The following is a 25416-nucleotide window of genomic DNA, read 5'->3' as shown; positions in this document are numbered from 1 at the left end:
TTGACCGACTGTGCCAACTCGCGTCAAAGTGGCGCTCTAATTGGTCCGTGTTTTTCATTAATAACTCCTAAGCAAAGCCGCGGATAACATTTTTGCGAAGGAAAATGTTGCTTCAAATGATCTCAGGAACATTTCCGGCTGTTGAAGGGATTTTGGGACACCCGGGCATTCCGACGCACTGTGCGCCGTTAATATTTCAGCCGGTATTCCTTGTCTTCGGTCATTGCCGAGCAACGCGTATCGTTGTTACATCTTCCCGGACAAACTCTCCAGCCTGCGCCGTATCTACAAAGCCGGGCATCCGGTATCAAGTCAGCCGCTTCCGACATGTTAACCGCGACGTCCTACCAGCGATGCTCAGTGCCCATGACTTCGTTCTCATTACTCGCGCGGAAACCAATTTACCATCCTAATTTCGCGCGAATTATCCGGTGAAAACGGCAGGCCGGCCCTCCTTTGTGCATTCGGCTGCCACGAGCTAGTTAGCCTAACGCCGTCTGGCGAAGATCCAGTCGTTTTCCCTTCCGTCCAGGCCTCTCTCCGCCCCCGCTATGCATGGAATTCTTGCGCCACTCCTCCCGGAATCGCCGTTACGGCCCACGGAAACGGCTCCGCAGCCGTACGCACATCCGGAGCTACGCGGACGCCGATCCAGCTCGCTTTATGGCCAAAATAAAACCAGAACGAGACACGACGCTCGCGAATAATGTCCGAGGAATCGTTATTTTTCTAGTGGAACGCTCGGCTTTTACTGTTTCGGGCGCCAATAAGATGTGCATTATTATACACATTTCAGAAGTCAGAGTTTCGCAGCTATACAGAGCGAGCCACATGAAACGGACCACCTGAATAACCCGGCTGATGTTGGTGATAGGAAAAATATGTCACCCTCGAAACCACGCAAGTTTCGTCTGATGGGATTCCATGCAGTGGCGCATTATCCTATGGCCAACTTGGGCAAATTCCCGGGGCACAGTGCGGACAAACGTGGCATATCTCACTACACGTGTATATCACGATTTACGATAAATTCCTTTGGCAAAACGTTTTATTAGGTGGTAATTGATATTATTAATCATACAACAATAATTTTGATGCATAAATATTGTTAATTTTTTTTTAAATTTATTAATTTTATTGTTACATTTTTTTTTGGTGAATAATTACTATTGCATTTACATTAGTAACCAAATTTAGATTTTTATAAAAAATTTTACCATGTGTCGCACTCTCTAGAGTCCCAAAAATCAAATAATATTACATTAATTGTAAATCAGTGTTGCAATAATATAATTCTGTATAATGGAAAATGCTCACCAAGGTATATGCATTTTTTTTACATTTAATAAATTTGATTTATTTTTTGTATAAATTTTCAACGGTGGTTTTATTTATTACTTGCATATAAAACTTCAAATTAACATATCTCGAGAAAGGCAAAAAATATCCTGAGATTTTGACATATTCGGATATATTACTTGTTGTAGTTTAAGAATTTCATATTATAGTTTAGCCTGCAACTAACTGCTACTCTTAATTTTATAAACTTTTTAATAAGAGCCCGTACCTTGTCTTCATGTTGTATTGTGGAAAATTCGTTAATTTCTTTTTAAATTTATTAGTTATATCGTTAAATTTCATTTTCTGCGAATAATTACCGATACATATACATTCGTAAACAAATTTGGATTTTTGTACAAAATTTTGCCATTTGTCCGCCACAGAAAAATTCAATATTCGTGTATATCACGATATGAAATACATTTCTTTTGCAAATATGCGTATTAGGATGGAAATTGTTATTAATAATCATATAATAATCATTTTTATGCATAATACAATTTTGCAATAATTATACAGGGTGGACGATTTATCTGAAGAGATTGAAATATCTCGAGAAACGACAACAAAAAGCAAATCTTGCAATTTTACTGAAATTGATCAATATTTAATAAGAAATGTGCAAGATCACGGGATTGAATGATTCATTTTGAATCACATTCAAAGTACCGAGGATGACTCAGATAGCGAATAGCGTTTTGTTAAGTTTGTTAATTTTGTTTATATTATTATAATTTGTCTAAGTTTATTATTATTAATATTAAATATGGTTCATTTATTATTAATTTCTAGCTATTAAAAATTCACAATCACAAATTTTCAGGACTATTTGTACGAGGTTAGGAATCTGTATGGTTCTAGATTAAATTATTTTATATTTTTTAGTCCGTTTTTAAAAAATTTATTATACTTTTTAAAAACGTGGTATTTTTTAAAAATTTATTTTTATTTAAATAATTATTTTCTGCTTTTTAGTTTTGTATGGGGACTTCGCCACTTTGAGCAAACCAAACTTCGAGCGAATAATTGTATTAACCCCTTGCACTAATACTTATTTCACGGTTATAATGATTGGAACACGTTCATCATTTCATGGTAATGTTTTCTTCGATGTGTGTGTGACTATTATGTCAGCAGAAATAATAATTTACAGCAAATGGGAGCTCAATGGTGGTGGAGGTGGAGGTCCTAGTTGTCGCATTCTTTCCATCTCCTTCATTGCATCTTCATTGCACGGTGTCTTGCCAGTGAGTTTTGAGCAATCAAGCTTTTCTATTCTTAACCCATCCAATGATCTGACAGATGTAGTAAATTTCAGACGGTATTGCGGACGCGTCATATCGAAAACAAACGCCGCTGCGTGGCGATCGCTGAACGCGATGACGTAGGTTTCGCTGGGGGGTGAACAGGTAAATATTTAATTGTTATTTCTCCGAAACGGATAGACTTCTAAAAAAATTTTTTTTTGAATAATGCATTGTCATCCAGTTCTGAGCTATGTTTAAAATTTCAAGCCTCTAGCTCATCGGGAAGTTAGTTTAAAATCAATTGCAAAATTTGCCACCGAACACACAAACAAGAAAGCGAGCTAATAAAAACGTGGTAATAATAAAAAAGGTAGACGCGTAGAAGACATATAAAGTCCAACTCCGTTCTTTAAATTAGAATTACACATTTTAAGACGCTGACAGTGATCTACGACTCAAGGTCATCGAAGGTCGTCGACGGTCAAATGCTATGGAAATTGTTCATCTTTGGCCACTGATAAATAAATCAAGTGACATCGCATTGCATTTCTCAATTTGCGATACTCAAAAATTGATCGAGAATACAATTCTCGCGCAAATAAAGCGCACGCCCGTCATCCCCGGCTCGCAGGTTAATATTCTCGGACAAAACTTTCTCCTTCCGGTGCGGCGGCGGCTCTCGCGTCGCATCGTGTACGTTCGTCGATGCGCGTCTCTTCCGGCCGGCACCGTTTCACGCTACGTCGAGCCTCGTGCTCGTTTCGAGTCAACGAAATTGGCTGCGTACCCCTCTTATAAGCCCCGACTGCTCGATGGTGTGAGAGCTTGAATTCATCGGGCCCCACCTCCGAACGATCCATTCTCTCTCCGGTTGTTCGGCAAGCTCTCTTCGCTTTCGTTCTTCGACGGTGCAGCCGCTGCCGCCTCCATTCTCGTTCGGTTCCTTTAAGTCCCGTTTTCTTCTTGGTTCTCCAGTCAGCGTTCTATAGGGCGCTGTAGAAGGCGCCTCGCCTCTACACGGCAGATCCTATCGGCCACTTCGTATTCCTGGTATTCTTTGGAATTACAAATTATGCAGCGCGAGTCGTTCGACCGACGACGGCCCCCGAGGATGAGTTCCTTCAGGAATTACAAATCACACGTCCAGACACCCCGGTAGCTGTGTGTCTACAGAAAGAAGGAGAGACAGAGTGAGCGGATCTAAGAGGAGAGAAGGAAGCGCGAGAACCGGCCGAGAGGCCACTGTTGGTTTAGGCGAGAACGAATAGGGTAGGTCGGAACAAAGGAGTGCCAGATCAGATTTAGGATCCGTACGAGTGGCTGCTCCGGTCGGCAAGGAGAGAAGTTCAGGCTTAGAACATCGGAGAACGTAAAAGGCAATCAGAGTGTTTGGACGGCCGCGTGGCAGAGGCGGGATTTGTCGGTAAATAGCCACAGAGCGGATGGCAGCTTTGCATAATTCCCGGAAAATAACAGATACCACTGCTGTTTTTCAGACTGCCGATCGAAATATTCAAACTCTCGAGCACACCTTGGCTTCAACTCCCAGAGAAATGTAAATTCGCTGTTGGCTTCTCCATTGCACGAGGGAATTATTTTTATTAATCCTCCTGGTGGAACGTTGGTAGACACAGGTGGAAGAACTTTGAACAAGAACATCAAACCGTACAGATTAACTTCGGACTTTGAAGAGCGAAGATCAACTTCACGGGAAGTTAAAGAACCAGGGAAATCAGAAAATTATGAAACTTGCTTGTAGAGCGTTCGTCTGTATTTGAAAACACTTTTTCGACTCAAACATAAAACTGTCTTTGAAGATAAACTGATAATAAATGCAGAAAATCCACAAGCTAATGATCAATATTAGTGACGTACATTGGAAAGTCCCTTTCGTTAGATTTTCCTGTTCACGAGCTTTCCGTTCCAATCAGACTTTGCCATATTTCTCATTACCGAAACAGTAACAGCGCAGTTCGATCAGTTCGATCAGTTCGACTTGTTTACCGTGGAATCATTTGCGTAGAGATCGAGCGGTGTGTGTGTGTGTGATCAACGCGAGTCCGTCGCGTCGACGGCTTTCTGATCCCGATTCTCCTGCGAGTATTTGCCAGGGCTGAATTATGAATGTGACAGCATAGCGCGAAAGTTAGGCCAGGAGCTTGCAGAGGCCTGGATCGTGGCGGAACGCAGGCACACGAAGCAGCAGTTCGGTTCAACCGGAAATTACGTTCGAACGAAGCCGGATGTGCGGCCAGACGGGCCGCCTTTCCGTGAATTTTGAATAACAAATCATGGACCGCCGACTAATTCGCTGAGCCTCGTTTCCGCTCCCTCGAGAGGATGGAACACCCGGAATAACTACTTCGTTATCATGCCGTAATCCACTTGGATCCAGTTGAGCAAACGAGAACACCTATCGTGAACCGGGACACCGGAGGAACCGTTTAGGACGCGGAATCTACCCGGAACCGGGTGTCACGGCCACGGGTTATTGACGCTTACACCCCCATGGATCCCAGTTCCTACAGGAACCTCATTGAACCTCCCCGGACCCCCGAAGATCGCGGGATTTCATTTAAATTTCATCGCGTTCTGCCATCCGACCTGTTCATCGCGTCATGCATTTTTAATTCCAATTCTCCTGATCCCAGCCATCTTGCCAGGGATGCTCCCGACTGTTCTCGCTGCTCAGACTTCAACTCGGTTGCTTTCGATCAAATTATCCCTGACGCTAACATTACTAACTTCTTCAAACTCCTCGACAACACGTGGCAATTCGCTTTGTTAGACACTTGTACGAAGGCAACTCTTGTCTGCTCTTTCTCGAACTTTAGTGGATTTAGTAGTCGAAACACGAAATAGAAGCACCAGATGAATTTCATATCGCCGATACATTATTTCCACACACAGACTATTCAAATTATCGGTGAGCATGAGGACCCTTTTCTCAATAATTACCATCAATTTTTATATAAGGAGGGGGGTAAGTCCGTCTACTGGGCAAGTTCGTTAACTGCTTATTTTTATTATAATATGAACGAAATTCCTCTAGCTTGTATTTATTAATGAAGTATAAGTTAGTGTGAACTATTCTACATAGATGTTACCCAAGAATAAAATCAACTAATGCTAAACAGTCACGTGCGGGGTACACGTACAACTTTGAGGTTACCCTGAACGTGCAATAGTTTGCAAGTTATTAATATATTCTGTGTTGTTATTTTAGGTACGTACAACAAATATTGATGTAGGTTTACATTAAATAAACAGTTTTTATTGTATTTTTTTTTAATTTATTGAAGAAAACACAAATATTGCTACACCGGGCAAGTCCGTACTATCACGGTGGGGTAAGTGCGTACTGTATGGGTAACTATAAAACTAAACAATATATTTAATGCAATAAAAAGCATTTTGTAGCAGACTTGATAATAATTCTTTTCTTGTCCCGTAGCACTTGAAACAAGGTTCGAAAGCATTTTTAAACTTTGTTTTAATATCGCTGTATCTCCTTTCATATTTCAGCATAAAAGTACTTGTTTGTTTAAAAATGGATAACTATAAAACTAAACAATATAGTTTAATGCAATAAGAAGCATTTTATAGCAGGCTTGATAATAATTCTTTTCTTGCCCCGTAGCACTTGAAACAAGGTTCGAAAGCATTTTTAAACTTTGTTTTAATATCGCTGTATCCCCTTTCATATTTCAGCATAAAAGTACATGTTTGTTTAAAAATGGATAAGTATAAAACTAAACAATATAGTTTAATGCAATAAGAAGCATTTTATAGCAGGCTTGATAATAATTCTTTTCTTGTCCCGTAGCACTTGAAACAAGGTTCGAAAGCATTTTTAAACTTTGTTTTAATATCGCTGTATCTCCTTTCATATTTCAGCATAAAAGTACATGTTTGTTTAAAAATGGATAAGTATAAAACTAAACAATATAGTTTAATGCAATAAGAAGCATTTTATAGCAGGCTTGATAATAATTCTTTTCTTGTCCCGTAGCACTTGAAACAAGGTTCGAAAGCATTTTTAACTATCAGGGACGGACTTGCCCCATTTTCGGGACAAGTGCGTCCTAGTTGACACTTTGTACAATATCCAATCAAAACGATAATTTTCAAGCGAAATTAGATTCCTACATAATACTAACTCATCAGTAATAACTGTGGCAAGAGTTTGATACCAAGAGCGTTAAGTTTTTACATACCAGACTGAAAATACATCAGTTTAAAGTCCAACTTTGCAAAAACTAGGGCGAACTTACCACACTCCACCTTAATTGCTGTTTCTTGTAATTGATACAATGTTTATTTCTAATGATTACCTCGAACCCACTAAAATTCCCTACTTCTATTTAATCCACTACATTACTTTAAACCCACTCACAATTAAAAACAAAAAAGAGATTATGGTTCCCGTTTCTCGCGAGAGGTGGAGACCATTTTTCCGTTGCATAAAAATGCGCGGTCCGTTTACCATTTACAAGGGACACAGCAGGAGCGTCGTACACAACAACAGTTCGCGCTACAAGTTGCGATTTATTTGTAAACGAAGCACTATTTCGCGAGGAGCCGTACCGATTTTCTACTCGGTCGGTATTAATAATTCAGATTCAATAAAAGTGCAGCACGATGCATAAATCCGACAATCGACGCGCAACAATCTAACGTATTTCCATCTGGCAGTGTCGGGATTTTGCGTGGGGTGGGTGCGCGCGAACGGGGGGGGGAGAGGGATGGTCGTTACAACTTTATGTCAGCGACGGTGGCGGCATATCGAAGCGGTTGCGTGCGAAGTGCATACTTCGGGGCGAATTTATGGGTCGGGGGCGAAATTGAAAGGGCGTAGGTGGAGAATTATTAGAACGCGGCCGTACACATCGTTCGAGTGGCGCTCATTCGTCGGTGTGACAGCGGCCCGTGCGAACTCGGCGCGGCAAGAATTCGCAAACAACCGGCGGGCACCGTGTAATTTCAAGTGGCACGATTGTTGCCGGGGCCGACGAGTTACTGCGACACGTCGAATAATTACGCGGATCCCTGTAATGTTGACTCCACGGAGAAAACGCCACAGTCGTGGAAACGACGAATAGCTTTGACGCGACGCAACGCGACGCACAGTGCGTTCAAAATGAACAAAAAAAAAATCAACCTTCGTGTTGGTGTTTGACACTTTCGTAGAACTGTTCCTGGATATCTATTACAAAGGTCAGTAATTGTATTAAAATCAATAAACAAGTATTAAGTATGTTTATTAAGAATTATGTACGTGTTGGTGAAGTCTTCAAGAATACGTAATCAAAAATAAAGGTTTCCACTAAAAATTTCAATTGTAATCAAGTAATCACTATAGAGCTTCAAGGTTACTTCAATGTCACACAAATATAGCCATCATGCACTCATGAAGTCTTCGATATTTTAACGTTTTGAAAATGTATTGGTGTCACCTTCAAGAACACGTAATCAAAAATAAAGGTTTGCACTAAAAATTTCAATTGTAATCAAGTAATCACTATAGAGCTTCAAGGTTACTTCAATGTCAAACAAATATAGCCATCATGCACTCATGAAGTCTTCGATATTTTAACGTTTTGAAAATGTATTGGTGTCACCTTCAAGAATACGTAATCAAAAATAAAGGTTTCCACTAAATATTTGAATTGTAATCAAGTAATCACTATAGAGCTTCAAGGTTACTTCAATGTCACACAAATATAGCCATCATGCACTCATGAAGTCTTCGATATTCTAACGTTTTGAAAATGTATTGGTGTCACCTTCAAGAATACGTAATCAAAAATAAAGGTTTCCACTAAAAATTTCAATTGTAATCAAGTAATCACTATAGAGCTTCAAGGTTACTTCAATGTCACACAAATATAGCCATCATGCACTCATGAAGTCTTCGATATTCTAACGTTTTGAAAATGTATTGGTGTCACCTTCAAGAATACGTAATCAAAAATAAAGGTTTCCACTAAATATTTGAATTGTAATCAAGTAATCACTATAGAGCTTCAAGGTCACTTCAGTTTCAAACAAATATAACCATCATGCACTCATGAAGTCTTCGATATTTTAACGTTTTGAAAATGTATTGGTGTCACCTTCAAGAATACGTAATCAAAAATAAAGGTTTCCACTAAATATTTGAATTGTAATCAAGTAATCACTATAGAGCTTCAAGGTTACTTCAATGTCACACAAATATAGCCATCATGCACTCATGAAGTCTTCGATATTCTAACGTTTTGAAAATGTATTGATGTCACCTTCAAGAACACGTAATCAAAAATAAAGGTTTCCACTAAATATTTCAATTGTAATCAAGTAATCACTATAGAGCTTCAAGGTTACTTCAGTTTCAAACAAATATAACCATCATGCACTCATGAAGTCTTCGATATTTTAACGTTTTGAAAATGTATTGGTGTCACCTTCAAGAATACGTAATCAAAAATAAAGGTTTCTACTAAAAATTTTACTTGTAATCAAGTAATCACTATAGAGCTTCAAGGTTACTTCAATGTCAAACAAATATAGCCATCATGCACTCATGAAGTCTTCGATATTCTAACGTTTTGAAAATGTATTGGTGTCACCTTCAAGAACACGTAATCAAAAATAAAGGTTTCCACTAAATATTTGAATTGTAATCAAGTAATCACTATAGAGCTTCAAGGTTACTTCAATGTCAAACAAATATAGCCATCATGCACTCATGAAGTCTTCGATATTCTAACGTTTTGAAAATGTATTGGTGTCACCTTCAAGAATACGTAATCAAAAATAAAGGTTTCTACTAAACATTTTACTTGTAATCACTACACAGCCTCAAGGTCACTTCAATGTAAAACAAATACAATCTCTTCTATATTCTACAATTTTGGAATAATGGAATTTTGTCCCGAAAACGGGCTTTGCAACACCCTGTGCGACACAGAAAAAACATAGAAACAATCGAGAAAGGGAGAGAGAGAGAGAGAAGAGTAACGAAAAATGCTCGCCAGATCGTCGAGTAGAAACAGCAATGATAACCTGGACAATACCTGCCGGCAAACTGAAACGAGGATCTCTTAAAAGACTATGGCAATTGTTATTTCTGGCATGATTACCATACCCGTTTCCAACCGTAGTAGAAATAATTTCAATGGAAATGAGGGAATTTTTACACCGTTACCTTTCCCGGACATTATTTCCGCGCGGCGAACGGTTTTCCTCCGTTGGGGAGTTTTGTAAATCAGTTTCTGTAACGCACTTATATTCTTGAGCACCGGTAAAAATGGAGAAATGATGAGATGATGTTAGATGATTACGATACTGCCGAGAGGGAAACGATTTGCGAGCTCTGTTTCGTACAAGTTGGGTTCTGATTTAAAAAATGATTGCAGCCAGTGTAGAACAGATGTAGGAAGATTATTAAAGTACGAATAGTATCAAGACTAGTTTGTTTTTATTAACACGATATTTAAGCGGCGATATCGTAGTACCCGGAGTCGTTTATTTTTATTGGTGGGACTTTAAAGAGACAATGTTATCTTCATTGCTGCCAGGAGAACATGTGCAGTTGTTACAACAGCAGTGTCGGTTTCTCTTTACAAGTTTCTCTCAAGAGCTTCTCTTTACTAGAAATAATGATTTATAAAAGTGTTCATCTATGAGGATGAGATTCAAGCACTCAGATCTCTATGCGCTTTCTATTTTCTTTGTTTTCCATTTAACCAGTCTGATCCACAGCAACGCGTGGCCGGGTACAGCTAGTTCAGAATAAAAATGAATTCAGCAACGTGTTGAACTATTAACTTGGAAACAATTTCGGAAAGGCCGGAACAGTGGACGCACGATCAAACGTCTGGAGGAAAGCGTCTCGCACGCAGCAACCTAATAACAACTCGGATGAAAACAATGAGATCCAAACGTGCCGGAAGCAGCCACTTGCCCGAATCAAGGGTGTCATCCCGTATCGTTGGCTGGCGCGCGTCTGCCTGGAAAATTTAATCATCGTCCCCTCCTAACGTGTCACGTTAACACGCGCAGTGTTCCAGGCAAAGACAGCGGAAAAAGGAGCCTTGCCGTTGTGTGTCGCCCTATCCCTCTCTCCGCCCTTTTCCCGCGACATATTTCAGGATCGTGCCGTGAATAAAGCGTCGCGGTCTCTTTTCCTTATGTTATCCAACGCGTTTCCGACGTCGCTGTCACGCCGCGTCACGCCACGCCACGCCATGACCCCCGTAGTTTTCATATGTTTGAGGAATGTGTGCGGGAGGGGAGAGGATGGATATTGGGTATGAATAAGATAGGGTGTAGTTCGCGAAGGCAGCGATAGGGAAATTGAGAGGAAGCCAGTCCTTCCGCTCTTGTTCTGGAAAACAATCTCTCGCGGGAAGGGGCGAACGGCCCCGGCTTAATCTATGCAAACAACCGAGGGAAAACCTTGTAAATTTGTGGAGCCGGGGAATGAAGAAATGGAAGAGCCCCGGCTACCCGAGCCAGTATTTCACTGTTCCCGGTGTTTCTATTATTTTATTGGGTCGGGGGAAACGTAATGTCGCGGTTTCCGCCGGAACTAACGCGCCGGCCACCGTTGTAGATTCTACCCACTGATTTTAATGAAACTTTCTATGTGTGTAGATTTTATCCCGCCAATGTGATAGACACCGAGCCGGGTATTACGTTTTAATCAACGCGACCCCGGAATATTGCCGGCTCTGCTGCCAGCGCGAACAAATATTTCGAAAAAAAAATGGAAGCATTTAGGCTCCGCGTTGCTCGGATTTTCGTTTAACCTTCCGGAGGAGTGTAGACAAGGGTTAACTTCGAATCGAATTACGTAATATTCCGAGAAGATTATTATCCTCCAATGAGATTGAAATTAAAATATACGCGCTGAAAAACTTCTGGGTTTAAGGTCCGCGAGATGGATGCCGCGCCGCGGCGGAAAGAAAATGCATTAAAGAAATTGCATCTTCTTAGGAAGTGAATATAACGGCGAAGTCTACAGTCGCGAATAGGCACTTCAAAGTTTAAAACGCGACACCTTGATCGTAAAAACGCGGCGAATTGTTTATGATCTTTCTGCGAGGTGGGGGAGCAATGCTACGAGAAGGTCTGCGTGCATCGGCGTGCACTGTTTCACCAATCAACGATAACCTGAGGAGGTGGGGGCTCCTCGAATCCACACTTCTTTTTATTGTCGATCCATTTGCGGACGTCATTTAATTCTCTTTAAACATTTCGAAATTTAATCAACGAAACACAAAACATTTTCGCCGATATATCGATATCGATTTGTGTATTCAAATGCGATTTATTATAAATAGACTGAGAAACCTGAGAGAAAGAAATGAACGCGCATGTAGCTCAATTTTGATGTTGCATAAAAATCCAGAGTCTAATTACTAGTTACTAGTTACTAGTTACTAATTACTAATTACTAGAAGATTTCTCCTCAATTAAAATCATTAAGGGAAGAAATAACATTCAAGTTTGTTTCTATTTCTTGCAATCGATGCAGAAAATATTTATTTTGCATAAAGATCCGCAGTCTAGTGATGAACTAAATCCATAACTATGCATAAAAATCCAGCATAAAAATTGAAGATGTCACTAGATGATTTCTCCTCTATTAAAATCATTAAGGGAAGAAATAACATTCAAGTTTGTTTCTATTTCTTGCAATCGATGCAGAAAATATTTATTTTGCATAAAGATCCGCAGTCTAGTGATGAACTAAATCCATAACTAAAATCATAATGAACAAGATCGGTCGCCCGAACCACTGTGTGTGGGCCCGGGAAGACCCTCTAATTTTCCTAAAGTTAAAATTTACAATTTCTAATGTAGCCTCGGGGTTGTTTTGAGGGAAGGATTAATCGTTAACCGAGAGCGATTGCGAAACTACCGCGAAATTGGGCAACGCGTACGTGTCGGAGCGACAGCGTAACCTTTTTAACAATGAGATTGGGGAAATGTGAGCATCGGTGGTGAATTGTGAACAATAAACTTGTAATATCCGGTAATATTCTGTTTATCCTGTTACGAAATCATTGATTTCCCGGCGAGGAAGTGAGCGGGGCTGGCAGTCCGGCATGGGGATTCGTTAACATTCAGTCCCCAGACAGCGACGGCGGCGCGGCGGCCCAATATCCCCGCAACAATTCATCACAATTAAATCGCGTACCCGCTGTCGCATTAAAAACACGGGAGCCGATACACGCCGGACAAACGCGATTACCCGCGCGAAGATCGTTTTTGCCCGGCCCGATAATGAAACATTGAAAACGTCGCGTCGCGTCTCGTCACGTCGACGTGATCGTGTGCACGACCGACGCTACCCGTCACCCTAATTAAACCCGATGAAATCGCGTATCGATCGTTTCACTCTCGTGTTTCCCGCGACCATCTTTGCCGCGATTTTTATTGTCCCCGATCGTTGTTGAACGCTTTCGAGAAGAAAAAAATGTCGACGGGACGTGTGGAGCGAACGCGCACCGGCGCTCCAATCGGGAACCCGAAAACGAGAATGCTTGACCTGCGACAATATGATACCGAGTGCCACTTAACGGCGCGAGTAAACACTCGATGCCTTTTATTGCGTTTGCGGCTGCCGGCTATGCGAATGCCGCAGGGAGACGGAAAGAAACAAAGACGAGAGGAACGCCGATGCTGCGAGACCAGCCGAGGGTGAAAGTGAGAGGGCGCGCAGTCGATAGCGCCGTGTCACGGTTCTAACGGGTGTCGCGTTCCGAACGTCGTCGACGCAATGGAGTTTGTCTAACGTTAACCGATGCCAGGGATTACAAGCTCATGGCTCCTCGAACTGACGCGTGCAATTTCAATACTTCACTTCAGGGACGAAACTTTAGGCATTCGTAAAAAAATGTGACGAATCGAAAAGAATAGAAATTAAGGATTGAAAACACACAGATTAAGAAGAAATTGTTGTCCTAGACCGGCTAGTTCCCGAGATATTTGAAAAAATATTCATCGCCAACTTTGAGGGCTGTTTTCACCCTCTAGATATGGATCGTTGCAGATAAAAGAAAATACGTGTAAAATATTTTTCTAATTAGAGAAATAATGTTTCGCGCCGCTACGGATCGATCAGTTATTACATTAATTAATTCTAGCTATTGTAACGAAAAGAGATGGTGTGTTTCGTCCTGGACCCGCTAGAGGTCCACTCATCAGTAAGGCTATCTAGCGGGCTATCTAAAATATTTTTCAACAAACTGTATCCTCTATAAATTTCATTAAAATCTGACGTGTTACACTTGCATAATTTAGACAAGATTATCGCCACCATCAACTTACGAAAATGATTAATCAACTGTTACAACTGCTACAGAGATCTATTGATAGACTGCGGATCTTTATGAAAGATAAAATTGTTTGCATTGATTGTGTCACGCCCGGTGGTTCAGCTGTTAATAATAATTGATAAAATCAATCATGTATAATTCATCACATATATTTCCTGAATTATACTTAAAAAAAAAAAAGAAATTCAGAAAATGTATGTCATAAATTATACAAGATTGATTTTATCAATTATTATTGACGGCTGAACCACCAGACGCGACAATTGCAAGACACAGGAGTGAAATAAAAATTTCTTTCTTCTTTCAATCATCTGATTAAGCTGAAATCCGCACGCTGATGTCTTTAAATCTTTTTAATATGCCCACAGCTTTAAATTGTACTTACCCATTTTACAACATTCGCAGTCTACTAATCATTATTAGATACTAATCAAACCAAATCGAAGCCGAGCGATTACAGCGGGTACTAGAGTTGGAGAGCGTCCGAAGAGTCTACTCCCTGTCCAGGTCCAAGATCGAGATCGTCGTTGATCGCCTCGGTGACTTACAAATTGGCAACAATTAGGGCCGCGGGGGGATCGCGAGGAAAAATTCGCTTTACGCTATTCCGAGGCGAGATCTTAGCAAATGGAGGAGGATGGAGGATGGGGGAGGGGGTGAGGTTTCATTAAATTTGCAGCGTCTTGAAAGCGGGACGCTCGCGGTCGTAAGTGGCAGAAGGCATCGGCGTCTTTAATTCCGGTTCAAAGGGAACGCAATGAAACTCGTCGATAATTAGAGGGAGACGTTCCGCATCCTCGCATAGTAATCTCGGCGGGGGTGAGTTTCGCAGACTTACGTAGCTCGTGAAAAAATAAAGCACGGGAGAGAAAGAATGGGAGAGAGAGAGACGTCGACGTCGGGGCGAGTGGCTACGCTTTCGAGTGCACACTCTCACGTACACGCGAGTCGTTCCCCGTGTTGTAGCGTTGGGGATCTCGCTCAGAACAGACGGGGAGAAAAAGAGAGGAAGAGGGAGAGAGGTGGAGGAGAGAGCGAAGAAAGAGTCAGGAAAAACCGAAGAGAAGAAGGAAAGGAGGGCGTGCCTTTGCACTCGCGGTGCAGCCACTTCACGGACTACTTTTAGGCTGCAGGCATACTCGCGCGAAACTTCAGAACTTTTAAGAGGCGTACACGAGGCCGGATATACGGACTAGTTGCCGTACGAATCGTCGTGTAACTCGAGAGAACCGGTCCGTTGACATATCTCTGAACTTCGGTGATTTCTCCGACGACGTCCTACACGGCGGACACGATCCAATAGCGAGAAACGCGAACGAGAGACCGGGCCACGCTGAATGTTGACACGCTGCTGACGATCGATCGGAGGCATCTTCGCATTCCGTTCTTACATTTTTGGGGACGTTCCGAACCGGAGGTGGACAATATTAGGGGGGGAGCGAAATATAAAGGTTGAATGGTTCAGTAAAACTCACACGATGCCACAAAAATATGTTTTTGTCAAGGTCGTGGAGCCCACCCCTTTCTAAGCATCTACGATGATAGTCCCTTTCATTAGAAATTCACAGACGCAGGAAATGTATAAGACCGAAAATATAAGAACAGATAAAAAACATAAAATTTGTATGGCATCGTGCGAGACATTTCAGGTTCTATTCAGGTTACATTCAATATTTGCCTATAATATTGTAATAAAGCGTTTATAAATAAACTTCATATAACATTTTTTTCGTATTTTCACTTGTAGATCATGCTCCTACAATCTTGCCGGAAAAGAAAACACCCTGTATACGAAAGGCGTAAATATACACCCGCTGTATTTTTTACTATAACACCTTTACTGTTTTACCAATCAATTCAATCCATCGATATACATATACGAAAGTGTAGGATTTTAGTCTACACTTTTAATGTATGTACTACTTAAGCCGCCTTCGAAAAAAGAACCAACGCAAAAAGGATACTATGTACTAAACACAAAATCTGACGAGAAAGCAGATATGAATGCCAGCAATGCGATGTGTTGATCCATGCTTTAGAATATATCACACACAAATTAATTATTAAATTGTTTCTATTATCTTTTTATTATCTTTAATCGTTCATCATCGTTTTATTATCTTCATTCGTTCAGTATCGTTTTGTTATCTTTATTAGCATTATGTTAAAATCGTCAAAATGAATTTGTTCCTCATTATCAATTTTGGATTTTTTCCTTTATATTTAATTAGCGATTATTATTAAAGGAATGTACAAATTAAGTTAAGTGAATTAAAATAGCTGAAGAAACTACTTAAAATAAATGGATATTTTTCATTTATTTGTAATTATTATTTTTTTAATCCCTATGAATGGTATCATATCTCCGGGTACTGTTTTGGTCACACTAATCAGTGGATAACCAGTCGCAGCGACTGACATGTAAGAAACGCGGCGTCCATATTGATGATTCCCCCAAGAGCCGCGCCGCAGTCAAGAGTTAATATTTATATTGTACTCGTGTTCACGTCATATCCGGGATTCGCGAATTTTTTAATTGAATCACATTTCCTGCTGAACAACGTTCCGAGAGTCATTCTCGCGTCGATAAATGAATCAACGTCAGCGAAAGTTGAGAACTCGCATTTTGTCTACGAGCATAAGGAACCGCGGCGAATAGAAACGGAGAAATAATCCTTAATGGAATCGGCAGCATAATAAGACGGCAGAGAGGGGACGAAAATTAAGAAAACATTTTGAAAAGCTGCTTCCGTAGAAAGACTAATGAGAGTCTATTTCATTCGGTGGATTTCGAGCGTCAACCGTTTCCTCCGTGGAGGCTAGTGACCACCGAGCTGTTTAATTATCGGAAGCCTGGCACGATGCCGTTTATTTAATTCTCTGCGGCAAGGAATGCCATTAGAGCGGGGCTAATGCTAGCTTTTTCAATTTTTTAATTAACCCGCCGCGCCACGCCAACGAAGATCGGAGTTGGAACGGGCTGCACGGCCTATACGCGCCGTTCGCGCTGTTTCGCCGCAGGTTTTACCCCGCGCGCAGCAACGGGGCCGCTGTTTGCACGGACGAATTGCCAATATGCGCTGATTAACGAGATACCGCTGATTCACACTCATTAGCGAAAATTATCAATTTTCAGGTGATTTTGATTAGTCGTTTCTCCGCATGGCTGTCACGCGACGCCGGTTTAATTCGCGTTACCGGCTGCCGATTGGTGTAGCGCCGTATCAAAAATTCTATTTAAATGCAACATGCACGGTGACCCGCGAGATTCAATGCTGGCACACCGGCGTGCATCGGGATAGCGTGCAGCTGCATGATTCATCGGTCGATCCGCGACCGCCGCATCCCCATTGTGTCTCTAGTCTGTAAAATCGATAGCCAACAAAGGCTTGAAACAGTCTTTTTTCTTTTTTTTTTTTAATCTGATCGTTATCTTTCAATCATTACCGTTGGTCCCCCGCAAATGCATCGCAACCTTACCTGTAACGTGTTCAGGTTTATGCGATAAATGCACGTCAGTTTTAATATGCGTTTTATCGCCACCAAATCTCGATCTATGGCATGTCTGATATATGAATCATTTTTATAAAACAGGGAGACGTTCAAATTGATATGGAAAGCATTTCTACGTCGTTCTTTCGTTGGAAAATTGGCGGAACAAATTTTTATCTTATTATCATTTTTATAAAGCGATCGATAAAAATGGGAATACGAAAAATTACGACAAAAATGTTCAGGGAATTTAAAGACATCGTCGTACTATTTTCAACTCACTAAAATCATTCAAAAGAGAAATAAAAATAAATAAAAAATCCACAGACTATTCCCGACTGAGTTCGGGAAGGAAAATCAAGAAGAGAAACATTGTTTCGGGGTATAAAAATACATTGTCGCCTGTTTACGTTTCAATGGATAAATATGCGGACTCCACCTGTAGCTGGAGCGACCGAAACAACCAATTAAACTGGGCGAGAACGGAAAAAAGTTTCTCGCGGATTCAGTTCATCGCGAGCAACACGCGAATCCCAATTAAGAGTGATTTTATTGGAGCGTCTTTCGGGATCGGCGCGGGCCGCGCGAGCCGCGCCGAGAACGATCGGAGAAAAGCAATTAAAGAGTAAGCACATCCGAGAATCCCGAGGACCGACGTCTTCCTAATTAAAGGATTTCGAATTAAAACATCTCCGGCGATGCGCGTGTCCTACAATTCCCGGGTCGCGGACCAAAAACAATGGGCAAAAAGTATCTGGTGTAGAAGCACTCCCGAGGGATTAAACTCTTTTTAGGGAACTGTTCTGTGAACATCGCCATTACATCACTGTGTTATTCTACATTTCTCATTTAAAAAAAAAATGTACAATAACTTGCTGCAGAACTGTTCTGCATATGCCACCATTGCATACCGTATTATTGATTGAAAATAATAGTAACAAGATACAGAATTGTTTCGCATAAATAACAGTAAGAATATAATTGTTCTCTGCTACCATTATGTCTATATTGCATAATTTTACTTTGAAAAAATAGCAACAAGATATCTGTTCAATGCATACTATTATAATGTTTATAATGTACATTTTCGACTTGAGAAAACCAGCAACAAGATACACAATCGATCAGCTTTTGTCTGTAAAATATTCCAAGCTATCCAGATCCTTCGTGATTCCTCAGGATCCTCCGAGGACCCTTAGCATCTTTTACAGTCCCCCTAATGTCCTTCTGATCCCTTGTCTACCTGAGGAGGTCTCACGTAGAAAACTTTCGCAGAAAGTTTTCCGCAAATGTCTTTTATATCCTGTTCCACGGTAATTAAGATCGATGGCCCTTTAACGCATTACCTTCCACGCAAATTGTGCTTGGCTATATACTACCTTTCATACCTCTTCTCTGTAACCCTATTCTTTTCCCAACTCTGAAATTAGTGTTATTAATATTCTTCTTGTTACACTAAATTGAGTGGCCTATACTTTAACTCAATCACCAGTAATCAAGTACCTAGGTGATGTCTTTAGAACACTGAATCAAATGGAAGCATTTTTAACAGACCCATAGAAACAATTTTCTCTCAAAAAAAGGAGCAGACTACGACTCTTCATGCGAAATAAAAATTTTGGTAATTATATAGAAAAGTACTGCCCTCACCGATTTTGATGAAATTTAAATATGTTATAGATATTGACATTTTGAACAACTTTTTCCCGTTCCAATATAGGGGGGTCGCTTTTTGTTTTCGAGATATTTGCAAAAAACTATCGCGAATACTCTATTGAATTTTTTCGTATTCCTGAACGCTCCGCTGCAACGTAGACTGTTTCGGTGCGGCGTTTGTTTACATTTTGACGCTGTAGAGATAAGAGAGAAAACAGGGGGGGGCGGAAAGGGCCAGCCTGACACCACACACACCCACCCAGTGCTTAACACGCACCCAGTGTTTCTAAAAAGAAGGTTCTCATATAATACAATATAAAATCAACTGAAAACTCAAACAAGTAGAATTAACTGCTGTAGATAACTGTGATCATACATACATAGACTGAGCTTTCAATTTTCAAAGACATCTCCTGGATTCTTGCGTTGCATCTGTTTATTTTGTGTTTGTAAAGACATTGTGGAGATGAGAAGCGACAACACCACACACACACACACCCAGTGCTTAACACGCACCCAATGTTTCCAAAAAGAAGGTTTCCGTTAAGAAATTAACATTTGTGCAAATTTTCAATATCATATTCGTAATCAGCACGTGAAAATACGTAAGAACCTAGAGTATAATTTAGAAACAGTGGGTGCGTGTTAAGCACTGGATGGGTGTGTGTGTTTTCTCTCTTATCTCTACAGTGTCAAAATGTAAACAAACGCCGCACCGAAACAGTCTACGTTGCAGCGGAGCGTTCAGGAATACGAAAAAATTCAATACAGTATTCGCGATAGTTTTTTGCAAATATCTCGAAAACTAAAAGCGACCCCCTCCCCCCAAATTGGAAAAGGAAAAAGCTGTTCAGAATGTGTTGCTGCATAACATATTTAAATTTCATCAAAATCGGAGAGGGCAGTACTTTTCTATATAATTACCAAAATTTTTAAATTGTGACGAACCGGAGCCAAGTAAAAAAAGCTCTTTAACGATTATAATGGGTTAAAAATATTACGACGATGTTTCTAAATAAATAAATAAAATCGCAGTCTAGTGATAACCGATACAAACCGGTATGAAACTTTGGAACCAGATGGACAGCTGTTGGGACAGCAGCGTCCTTCAGAAGCTGGTTAAACAAGCATCGGTTTCCAGAGGCATCGAAGCAGATCGAATTTATAATAGAATCGACTCCCCCGCGAGAAAACCACGGATCTGATCGGCGAAACGAACCGATCGCGGCGGACCTCGGTAAAGGACTCCGACCCTGAAGAGCGATTCGTGGTCCGAAGTGTAAGCTGTGCTCCACGGGAGAGACATTACGCGGGCATTGTTTGCCATTCTCGATATTTCATTCGGCGGTATGGTCCGCCTCCTCCTTGGTGGCTGTGTATAGCGCGGCCCGAACTGCGGGGGATGAAATGATACGTAAAATGGCGCTTACTCAGGCTGAATCCGGAATCCTTCACGTGGATGACCACCATCGGCATCAGTACCATCACGATGAGGTTTACGACGTGGAACACCATTCCTGGCCCGTGAGCTATGATATCCTGCGGCACAAAATAGAGAGGTACAAGTTACGAGCGGAAGTTGCTTGCAGAGACCAGGGGTGAAAGCTTGGGAACGGGACGGAGGCAGAAGGATGATGCGTTTTCATCCCCCTCGCATGATTCGAATGCAGGGAACGGGGGAAGAGAACCTGACCGAGCTTCTCAAAATACGAAGGCTCTGAAATCCAGCCGGTGGAACTACCGAAACTCGTTTATTATCTATGCGAAGGCCCCCTGTATCCGGCTGCGTCTGCTGCGAAATTCAATACAAAACGAGGCGTTCTTGCCGCCTCGCCTCGCTATTTAAATATCGCGCCAGCGGACGAATTAACTAATGATTTATGTACGCGCCACGCGATCGGTTTTTGTTTTGGCACGGCTGGCTTCCACGACGGTTTTCGTCGGACTGCGAAACTAGCGTTAGACCCGCGGGAAGTCGATTAATAGGTCGAGATTCATACCAAAAATGATTAAAGCAGAAAAATAATTTTATTTCGTTCCAGCAATCTAGTAATTGCTATCCCATTTTTCTCACGTGTATGCAGGGTGTCTCAGCTGAAGGAGGCCACCTAAATATCTCCTTTATTTTTAACGGCACAAACAAAATATTTATGGCATAATTTAAATGGTATCGAAGGAGGAATATCATAGAAGAACAATTTTTATTTGCCCGGGAAAACTGATTTTTCTTTATTCCATCTTGTTAATGACTTAAGCATATTCAAAGGTATTTTTTCAGCCGCTATAAGATGGAATAAAACTAATAAGTTTTTCCGATAAAAAATAACGATGATCTTGAAAAAACTATGAAACAATAACCGGAAAAAAGAAATTGTTCTTCTATGATATTCCTTTGATAGCATTTAAATTAGCAATAAATATTTTGTTGTGCCATTAAGAGTAAAGGAGATATTTAGGTGGCCTCCTTCAGCCGAGACACCCTGTATATGAAAAAATTTTGTTACGTAGCAGCCATTGAGACAAGTATCAGAGAATTTTATGAAATTTTTTACTGGAAAATTGCGCTCGTAAGTAGTCGCAGAGTTTGATCCCGAAATTCTGGAACAAACAAATTTCATCGGGCATTTCCGGCTTGTTTTTCCGCGCGGAAACGCTCGGTTCCGATCGTATCAGAGCTGGGCGACTATGAGCAGACTGTGTACATTATTTTATCATTATGAATCACAGCCGGCGCACGGGATAAAACGGACACAGGCTGGCGATACCGCGTATCCGGCGTGCGAAATTCGATAAAAATATAATACGCGCCGCGCGCGATGTTAATTATTTAAACACGGCGTTCAGCGGGTTTAATAAAGCGTCGCGTGTCCCGGCGCGATTCCGCGATGGAAACACGCGATACGACGAGGAAACAAACCCGTAGAAACATTTTCATTTGATATAAAATATGCTAGGGCACGCCGCGGAGCGGCGACGCGTTATATTTTACGCCGCCGCGACGGTCTTAGCGCTTGCTTTGTTTAACGTTTGTCCGCGGTCGGAATGCTGAACAGTAGAAAAAAGGAGGCGGTAGGGGAACGGGGAGGGGAGGGCAGCTGTTCATTACACATTCAGTATTTACGCGGCCACGAAATTCTCAAAGCAGACGGGGACGGTGGAAATTCCGCGTCGAGGATCGAGCAAAGCCGTGCTCGGCGCTCTCGCATGTGTGTCAACTGCGACGAACTTGGCTTTTGATGGACGGAGTTTCGCTACGTTGTCCTTTCGCATCCCATCAAAACATCAGGATCCCTGGCTATCATATTTTCGCGCAATCCCGGCCGGATGGTCCTTTTTTAATTCTGTTGCGCTGCGCGATTGTTCGTCCTTAGCCTTTGTGCGCGTCGTTCAAGAAATTGTGAGTTTTAAATTTTACATTTCAAACAGGACCACATGATGGCTGAAAGCTTCTCTGTACCTTGTATTTTAACAGAATTTGTAATTTATTGTATTTCTCAAAGGACTTGTACATGCTACACGAATTCGTCTACTTTTTACCGCGCTTATATTATCTTGCCGAGATGTCGATGTTGATGTATGCGTCAGATCTTATAATCGAATTTTAAACCACTTCCCGATGAGCTAGAGGCTTGAGACTTTTAACGTAGCTCAGAACTGGATGACAATGCAGTATTAAAAATCAAATTTAAAAAGAAACTATGCGTCTAGGAGGAAAAAAAATTTAATATTAACTGTCACACGTAGTACATCATCGCGTTCAGCGATCCCCACTCCGCACGCCAGCGCTCCCTACTCCACTACGTGTTCCCACTCCAACTCATCCCCACTCCACTGGCCCACTTCACACCGAAGGAGCTCAATGTGGTTGTGATGTTCATTCAGCAGACGTCGTCTCTCGGAGTCATCCCCTCATTCTATCTCGCGTGTTTCCATATCTTGCGTTTCTACATATATCTTACTATTTCACGGCAGTATTACTATATCAGTTCTCTGAATATCGCTCGACAATTGTTTAAACTACAATTAATGTTATCGGCGCACTGGTTCGATCAATTGGAAAAATAAGCAAGTTTGCCAAAATATTACATGAAATTTAATTCGACGTTTCGGTCTCAATTTAGACCATTTTCAAGAATAGGAAATTTCCGTAAGTTGCGTATCCTTATAAAACAGTATTAATTTAAATTCTTAAGGGTTATAGAACAATGTGTTGGTTCCATAACCCTTAAGAATTTAAATTAATACTGTTTTATAAGCATACGGAACTTACGGAAATTTTCTATTCTTGAAAATGGTCTAAATTGACACCGAAACGTCGAATTAAATTTCATGTAATATTTTTGCAAAAACTTGCTTATTTTTCCAATTGATCGAACCAGTGCGCCGATAACATTAATTGTAGTATTACTATATCTTGCACTCCATTATAAAAAAGACTAAAAAGTAGAAAATCAAAAATATATAAAAAAAAGGAGAAAACAATTTTTTTCCTGGTTCTCCCAAAAATTTGATATAAATAAAATCATGACATCAGTGACAATAAAAATAAAAGCGTGGAGTGCTATACTATATCGACGTAATAATCTTCGTGGGCGCTCCACGCTTTTATCTTTACAGTCACTAATGTCATGATTTTATTTAAATTTATATTAGATTTTTGGGAGAACCAGGCAAGATATTACTTTATCGTTTTTAGTGCATATTTCAATATAAGCGTGGTTCTTAAAAAGTTTTTTTTATATATTTTTTCATTATTTGGTGTTCAGTTCCTTGATCAAATTGAGAAATAAATTGCTATCACTGAAATACATCCAAGTTTACCGGGGAGCAATTAAAGTGCACGAAATGAATGTGCAAACTAGCGAAAATAAGTTGCCAGTTTATCGCTCAATGCGGCCAGTTCCTATCCTTCGCGAGAAGCGTCTTCAACTACTTGGCTTACACTTGAGGGATTTCGAGACAAATTTACTAAACGTCAATATTATCGTTCCACGTACCCATCAGGCATAATATTGTTTTATTAAGATCAATATTTATCCTTCATAATACACAGACAGCGGTAAGAAGCCAGTGGAGTTATTGTTCTTCCTGGAAATTATAGTGTAATAATGTAAACCTCTCTGGAACGCGGTCATGAGAAAACTAATAACAGGGGAAAACGGGTTGATAAAGTTCTACGAACACGTAAATCCGAACATGTAAAATCCATTACAGACTCTTTTGTCGGCGGCCCGATGATGGCTAGTAACCATTTTGTTGGATAGTGAAGATGCTTTTATGACGGTTGAAAATGGTGGCTATTCCGTCGAGATAAGAAGCACAAGCCTTCAAGGCGTTAATAAACGAAATATCTTAAATCTCTTCGAAACATAAATTCATTTTATCGAATTAATAATTAGGCGAACAAAATAGAATGTAGTGCTGTAAAATTTACAGCGAGCTTCGTTAAGCTTATTTTCATGTAAAACCACCGTGAAAATTTATGCATTTTATCCCGTTAAAGTAGCACTCGGTATCTAATTCAGAATCCATGTACACATGTCGGCCAGTGCTCGCGGTAGATCATGCGACGGGCATGTAAACACGTCCATAGCTAATATACGCCCATAGTTAAAGTGCACTCTCTGCGACTGAATTCATATTGGCCCATAAGCTGCGACAACGTTCGCTGAAACTACGGTGTGTCCGTTGTACCGTATACAGCTCGTTACTGACATACAACGTCGTACAATTCGACAGACGCCGCTCGTGTGACCGGTTGCATTAAACCCAAAGTTACGTTGCAACGAACGTGCACTCGCTTCATTTAATCGTTGCCATTTACTCGTGCCTATGACTAGCAAATTCTATATAAGAGAACTCCGCCTGCACTCTGATTGCTAATCGATCGAATATTCATGCGCACCAATGACCACTTCACTTAACTACAGGATGCATCTGCCTGCAACGTACAGTTTCCCTATTCGTTATTCGAAATGCATACATTCGACAGTTTATTAAAATAGTTAACACTCTTTTTGGGTAAGCACTGGCGGCTGTTCTTTACTTTAGCGTACTCAAAATTTGTGCCTTTCTCCTATAAATTATGATGTATTTGGTACGTAATCCAGTAGATTTATTTCGAGATGGAGTTTCGATCCTGTAGGATCAATCCCAACAAAACCATTCTGTAAACAGGAGACAAGTTCTTGTGGCCGTAAAAAGTTGTGAGATCAAACAAAATACGGCCAAGTTGGTTAGCTTAGAAATGCCTCTTGCAATACTGAAAAAAAGCGTTTGTAAAAATTAGTTTAAAAGAACGCTATTCAATTTTTAATGAATTACATGGAGGGCTAAATTATTCAAACATG

General features: G+C 40.8%; 1 protein-coding gene across 1 annotated transcript in view; it reads right to left on the bottom strand.

Moving 5' to 3' along the window:
• Positions 1 to 25416, bottom strand: part of Mdy (diacylglycerol O-acyltransferase) — a 212893-nt gene that overhangs the window by 105079 nt on the left and 82398 nt on the right. The window contains exon 5 of the mRNA XM_076428862.1: positions 20497 to 20605. Coding sequence (XP_076284977.1) covers positions 20497 to 20605 — 109 coding nt within the window. The remainder of the gene's footprint in view (positions 1 to 20496; positions 20606 to 25416) is intronic.

Source organism: Lasioglossum baleicum, chromosome 8 (genome assembly GCF_051020765.1).
Source record: "Lasioglossum baleicum chromosome 8, iyLasBale1, whole genome shotgun sequence".
In the NCBI taxonomy this organism is placed as follows: domain Eukaryota; kingdom Metazoa; phylum Arthropoda; class Insecta; order Hymenoptera; family Halictidae; genus Lasioglossum; species Lasioglossum baleicum.
Note: the sequence above shows the minus strand (reverse complement) of the source record. Positions and strands in the feature narration are given on the sequence as shown.